Source organism: Centruroides sculpturatus, unplaced genomic scaffold, assembly GCF_000671375.1.
Source record: "Centruroides sculpturatus isolate CEXI.00-Female unplaced genomic scaffold, Cexi_2.0 scaffold206, whole genome shotgun sequence".
Classification (NCBI taxonomy): domain Eukaryota; kingdom Metazoa; phylum Arthropoda; class Arachnida; order Scorpiones; family Buthidae; genus Centruroides; species Centruroides sculpturatus.
The window spans coordinates 529,629-537,271 of NW_019384442.1; the positions used below are offsets into that span (position 1 = coordinate 529,629).

General features: G+C 25.3%; 1 protein-coding gene across 8 annotated transcripts in view; it reads right to left on the minus strand.

The window, feature by feature from the left end:
- Positions 1-7,643, minus strand: part of LOC111620188 (poly(rC)-binding protein 3-like) — a 170,876-nt gene that overhangs the window by 24,405 nt on the left and 138,828 nt on the right. For 3 of the 8 annotated variants that reach the window (XM_023362081.1, XM_023362080.1, XM_023362078.1), the window contains 2 exons: positions 7,213-7,399; positions 5,938-6,094 (listed from right to left, as the gene is read on the minus strand). In XM_023362081.1, the coding sequence (XP_023217849.1) occupies positions 5,938-6,094; positions 7,213-7,399 (344 nt within the window). Of the gene's footprint in view, positions 1-5,937; positions 6,095-7,171; positions 7,400-7,643 lie in introns of those variants that run through there. The other 5 variants (XM_023362082.1, XM_023362084.1, XM_023362083.1 and 2 more) reach the window with 5 other exon arrangements.

Sequence of the window (7,643 nt, forward strand, 5' to 3'; positions counted from 1 at the left end):
AAATAATAATATATTTAGAACCATGAAGTTAATTTTTTTTATTATAAACAGATTAAATATTGAAAATAAAATGCTGCAAACTAAAAAATTGTTTTTAGATTTAATATAATTCAAGTACAATAAAATATATAAAAAATTTAGTTATAAAAATTTTATTTAATTATATTTATGCATAGCTATATATTAACTTCAGGGTGCTAATTATATATATATAAAAAAAAAAAAAAAATTTCAAAACAAAATTTATAAAAAAAATTAAGTATATGGGTTTATTCTATTGACATAAAGAATTTTTTCTTTAGTTTTAAAAACAGATTGCAAATTTTAACAATAATAAACTTTCATGTTTAATGTAATTTGATATATATTTGATTTATCATGCTGTGGTTTCTTTGGCATGACAGAACTAGTAACTGAATTAATCTGATTAATCTAGTAAATTTAATTTCTAATATTCACATGTTCATTTAGCAATTTATTATAAAGTAAAAATGAAACATTTCTTAAAGATAGATATATCAAAAATAAAAAATTCTAGACTAAAATAGTTATATTACATATTAATGCAGTCATAAGAAAATCATGATAATATAAATTAATATTAAGATAGAAAATAATAAGAATTGCTATTAATATATTCTTACTAAATAAAACAATCTTAATAATATTTTGCAAGCATAAATCTATATTATATTTAATATTAACTATCAATCATTTCTTTTAGAATCAATTCAAAAAATTTATATACATTTTTTTTTGTTAACCATCAAAATATTGTGTCATAACTGAATTCAAATTTATATATAAATGATATAAAATTTTAAGACAAAATAAAAATTGAACCATGCAAACATTTCATGCAAATCATTATTATTTCAACTCATTCTTCTTTCTTATTATTTATTTCAGCAAATCTTTAATTAAAACTTTATTATAATAAAAATAAAAACAGATATTATCTGTATATTTTCAAACAGCAAAAATTAAAAGCATTTCTATTTTGACAGATACATTAACAGAATTACATATACAAACTTATCAATAATTGGATACATATATCTATCAATAAAACATAATCTTTAATCAAAGTTTTGAGCAAAAGATAACTAAAATATAAAGTTACATTCTGTATAATTTATTAATTATTATTTAATAAAGTATAAAAGTTAAATTACTAAATTAAGAGTAAGTGTTCTTTAAAAAAGGAGTAAAAATAAATCTACATACAGAATAATAGAAAAACTAAAAAAAATTTGTTAAAATATAAATAATGTTGAAAAAATTATATTAATAATAAGTATGAATCTAAATAATAATTATAAAAAAATAAGAGATTTAAATTGTTTTTTAAATTTAATTTTAAATATTTATCTATTAATTATGTACTGAAAATATAATGCTTATGAAAATAAAAACAAAATATAATTCTGATAATCCAGGATTAGATTAAAAATCATTTTATTAACACAACATTTTATATTTAATCTGAAAAACAAATGCTAATCACAGTTTCTTAATGATTATGAACCTTGTGTATTTTGTTATGATCAGAGCTCCTTACAAAATCATTCTCAACATTTTTGAATCTCAAGAGCATTCTTCAGAAGAAAAATATTTGCAACTCAATGATTTTTATAAATGATTAAGTTACAAAATTTTATTTTAGAGATAAGAGTTTGTGATTGAAAATTTCCATTAAAAAAACATGAATTTAAATTTTACATTTTAAATTGCTATTTATGATTGGACGTTATTGTTAACAAGTGTATATATATAAAGTTTTTTAAATGACCATTTTCTGATGTTAAAAAATTGAGTTAAAAAATATATTTTTAAAAATGTGTATATTCTTGTAGCATCTATAGCAATTGCATCTATAACATATTCTATAATAAAAAAATCAAGATAATTCCATATTCCAAATCATTAGCTTTTTATATTTTTCAAAGCAAATTAATTTTTTATAATGTATTTCCTGAGAATATAAATAAGATTATTTACTCAAAAATCAATTTTTTTCACTTTAAATCAACTTTTAAAATTAAATAAATTTATTTCTGAAATTATTTTTGTGACAACTTTAATGTTATTAGTTTGAAGTGGACTGTTCTATTTGATTTTACAGAAAGTAGATATCTATTTTTCTAGCTATTGATTCTTGAAATGGATTACAAAGTTATAAAAATATTTGAGGCAATGCATAATTAAGAAGATTCAACTAAGTATTTATAATAAGCTATGCCAAACTTCAATAAAGTTTAGGGAATTATAACTAGAATTATTCATTTAAAATAATTTAACCATCATTTTGATCAAATTCGCTTTTTATTAAATTTTTGTATAGTTTATATAAACATGATATTTTATAAGAATAATGTCATAATTATGAGAATTAGATTAATGCATTTATATTGTATCTCATAAAACACACACTATAAGAAAAAAATTGATAAATCCATAACTGTGCTTATTTCAAGCAGGAATTAAGTAACTTAAATATAATTTTGAAAGGAATTAGTTCCTCAATTAATTGCAATAATACCTTCAAAAACAGAATATTAAATTTGAAAACTAAAATAAAACTAAAATTCTCTGACTTTTTCTTTTGATATTTTATCATCCATAACAAAAAGGCCTAAATCAAAACTGAATTTAACCCTTAACTGGTTTCTTGGGGGCCGCGCGGCCCCCACGCGTCATATTTTTACGAATTTCTAAATATCTAAATATCGTGCGCAGCTGCTATTTTATGTAATCTCATTACGTCGCGACTCTTAGCGAGTGCCAAATGTTCGGCCCTGTAGCACTTACAAGGATGGAGCTACGTACCTTCTGGGGGCCGCGCAGCCCCCACCATACCAGTTACGTTGGTTTTTTGTGGAAATGAGTTTTTATGTTTTTTTTTTATTTTTACAATTANTATGGGAAAGGTTGGTTTGGTATACGTCCAATTCGGTATAAGTCCAAACATCGGGAACGGATTAAGGTCGTATAGAAAGGTTCCACTGTATTTCATAAGATTCAAATATACAAGCAACAACTTCATAAATTATTTCAATAACAAAATTCAATATGAGAACTTACTGTAATTATTTATTATTGAATTATTACTTGAAATTTAAATAATTTAAGTATTAATAGCCAAATACAATTATACCTAATCCTCAATTTTAATTAGTTTCATGTAAAATCAAATAATGTAAATCAAAACTAATATTTATATGAGAAATGGAGGGATAGGTTCCAATGTTCCATATTTTTTATTAACCAATATAGAAGGAATGAAAATGAAATTTCATTCTGTGCCTATTTCACTTTTTGATAAAGGAATAATTTTCCTCTTCCTTTTTAATTAAAAGTTTTGTCCCTTTTATTAGTAACTTCTTCAATACCAGTTTGTTTTTAATTAATTAGTGAAGATGTCAAAAGATTTTTTGAGACAATAATCTAGATTTGTTTTTTTATTTCTATTTAATATTCTATAAATTCTGTTATGGTAACTTTAGTTTAATGCCTGTGGTGCAAAGTTGTGACACAGTACAAAATAAAGAATACAATCTCTTTGAATGTGTATTTTGGAAGTATTGGCAATGCTATTGCATCATCATAATAAATAGTAAAGACCTAAACATTAATCTTATCAATGAAAATACTTAATTTTAAAATTAAAATACTGAAAAATATTTTAAATACCATGTTGAACTGAAATTGAAATATATAAAATAAAATTTTAACACGATTTTTTGACTGTATTAAACTAAAATCATGCAATTCGAGTACTATGTAAATTGAAATTTAGGTGTATTATCATTTGTATATAATTTATTTTTCAGTAACAATTTTGTTGCCATACAATATTAATGAAATAACATTCAGAAGTATCCAGAAAATAACAAAATTTCACTTCTGCATTTTCCAATTAAATTAAAACTAATCTAAGGACAAGTTGCAAAAGTTTTAATCTCAAGATTAAATGCACTTCACAAGTGTAAACTGTTGAGATAAACTCTGGCTATGTTAACCAGCCAATTTTTTACTGCTAAAATTTATTCTGTAGATTAGCTAAGAAACAATAAGGCTTCATCAGCTCTGATTCAAATGTGGATAACAACATTTACTTATTTAAATGATGTTAATCCAAATCACAAAAAATATTTTTAAAGAGATAAGGACAGATCCTGTAATATTGTAAATAAACACTGCATATATAACCAATATCCAGCAAGAAAAAAGTATACATGTTTTATATATAGTGTTTTTTTATGTATACTCAGTTTGAATAGTTTAACCTGTAATATTGTATAACAATTATAAATTTAAAGGCCAATTTGATTTAAAAATAAGTAACTGTTTATGTTTACTGTGGCCATATTTTATATTTCATAGTAGTATAACATTTCTCATCATAAGGATAGGATATATTCAAATATTTCAAACATTATATGCTAAATCAGTGTTTTCCTAGACACTCCAATCACTTCACTTTGCTTTCTCAGTTTTTGTTCCTCCATCTTGTTTACAGGGTTCTTGGTAATGTAGCTGTACAGTAAGAATTTTTTAACTAATTGATCAATAGCTATCTGCCAATTCAAATAGCCCATGCAACAAGCATAATTTATTGTTTAGATTAATGACAAGTTTTTCTGTAGCTTAAATGGTAACTTGTGCAAACTATCCCTAAATTAGGAAAGTAGATAATACTCATTATTACTAGACTAATTAACTAGATATGCAATTTATATACTAGATATTTATAAATAGTCTTAATTTTTGTTGTCAGTCAAATTTGTGAGAATATAGGCTAGTGCAAGTTATTTGATTAAAATTCACTTGATTTAATTTTTTTGAATTTATGAATTTTATTTTGCCAAAACTACAACAGAAAAGATCCCAGGTCACAGATACCATCCAAAAACTTCAGAACTTTTCCTATGGATTGTACTTCCTTTATGAGTGACACAGCTTCCAAATAACTATTCATCAGGGGAAACAGAGACAAAATCACAGATTGGAGCAACAGGCAACTTCACCAAAAATGGACATTGGAATGTCAGGAGGAGGACTCCAAATAAAAGGATAAAGGTTAGATGACTACACACAGTTCACTGATCAACCTTCTTTTATGTGAGTGTATTCTAGCTGTGTTCCACACTGATCCCTTCAACCTCCAGCAGTTCACCGGACTTTAGTAGGACCTCACAGCAAACATTTGACTGCGGACTGTACCATCAAGGAGTCCAAACCTACCCAAACCAGCAGAAATCTCTCCACTCCTTTATCAAGACAATTCATGGCATCAAGACTTTGGCCAAGCAGATTCCACTGATCCAGATATTTGCCAACACATGTCCAAATTTGTAAACTCTCTCTCTAGCCTATGCAATTAGAACCACACTCTTCCATTTAAGTATCATTCTTGTAAAGTTCTTTCGTTAAATAAATTGTTGTTAATTATTGTTAAATGCATAGTGAAGTGCATTATTTCCAGATACTCCCTGTCTCTCTAACTTTCCCTCCTCCATCTGCCCATATTCATCCCCATACATAGCCACTTGTATGCATTCCACAAACACACGATAAAGTAAAATCAAGGTTACTGTGTTTGCCAGAAAACACCGTAGTGTGAAAAGCATAATAGGAGGCACTTCACAGATTTCACAAATTAGTAATAATATTTGAATAGTATTGTTGATGATAACTATAATAAAGAATTTTATAGGAGATAGTTTAACACTATATCTAAAATTGATCAATTATAATTTTTCACAGTTTTTGCGTCTTCTCAATAAAATGACTATAACCAATTGTGAACAATCTGAATTTTTAGACACAGTTATTTTCCAACTTATGAAATATTCACAATTAAATTAGCACCAATATTACCAAGAACTTATTAAATTATCATAAAATTTAAAATTATTAATGTAATAAACACACCTAATTTCATTTATTTTAGCACCACCTTTTCCAATAACACAGCCAATCAGATCATTAGGTATCGTCATTTCTGTTGTTGTTGTTGTTGCACTTGCTAAAGCAGCAGCTGCTGCAGTGCCGGGACGCAGACTACTGGTAGCTGCCAATGTGGCCAAGGCTAAGAAAAAATAAATTATTATTAATATTATTTATTACATTTTACTTAATTTAATTTTTCATTAATAGTAAAAAGTTAATTCTTTTAAAACTTTAAGTCTTTAGCATTACTCTGAACATTATTAGCATTTATTTTTAACTTTATTAAAATTGAAAAATTTATTAATTTACTTTTATATTAAACTTTAAAATTTTATTTATGTATTAAACTTTACAATTTAAAATTTAATCTAATTTTAAATTTTAAAAATCATAAAACCCTTCCCAATACATAAACAAGAAGCATTATTTAAAATATATCATTTATCTAGCAACATTACAAACTGACAAAATTATTAGACAGTAAGTAAACAGGTGAAGGATAAGCTATTAAAATTTAGCAAAGGAATAAAAATATTCTATATATAAAAAAGCTTACAATAAAGCAGCATACATACTTCTACTACACATTTACTTTACATTTAGCAAATTAAAAATAACACATTCACATAAGCTAAATTTTAATGGTGCTAAAATACACAAATGGGAAAAATATAAAAAGCTGGACATAAAGGATTAGCAAACAAATAGCATTACAATGGATACTGTTTAAATGGACTAAAAGAAAATAATTGAGTTAAAACATAATTCAAATGTATAATAGTTATTTTATAAAAATATTAAAATATTTTTAAACTTTAATGGAAATGTATTTTAAAAAATTTGAAATTTATTTTTAAAATAATTTATTTAATTTAAAATATATAAATTTACTATTATACAAAATATTAAATTTTATTTCTTCTTTATATATACAGTACATACAAATGTGCATGTTGACATAATGTTAATACAGAATTTTTTTTTTGTAAATAAATTTTAAAATTATTGTGTTTTTAAATTTCTTATTTGTCTGCATATAATAATTTTGAAAATAATTTAAATAGAACATTCAAGAAAGAGTAAATTTAAATAAAATATCAAAAAAGTAAACTGGGATAAATTTAAAAAGCATCCATTGCAATACCCACATACACTGTATACATACAATTAACATACTACAATCCCTAGATATACACATTAATGTGTAAATCACTACCATCAACCACTGGTCCACAAACTAAGCCATAAGAGATGCACCTCTGTTCTTCCCGTCCCACTCCCACCCCGCATGCAACACAGGCAGCAAGGCTAGCAGCGGGGGTGCTGTAGTGCCATCCCGAGCAGGGGTAGGTGGTGGGGTACCTTGTGGGTTAAGGGTCCCGACGCTGTGCCCAGGCAGGAGGGGGGCATGCTGAAGGGCCAGCTGGTGCAGCTTGGTCAGCTGCAGGGACAGGAACAGAGAGAGAGAGAAAGAGGAGAAGGGTATGGTTGTTGTTCTGACATATTTTACAACTTAAAACTAAACATTATATTAATTTAAAATTATAAAAGAGGCTCATTATAATTTAAATTTTAAATATTAATCATTACATATGAAAAATTTATAAAATTTTACATTTAAACAAATTATATAATTTAAAAATTGAGCCTCAAAGAAAAATATTTTAAATAATAAATTTTACATATTA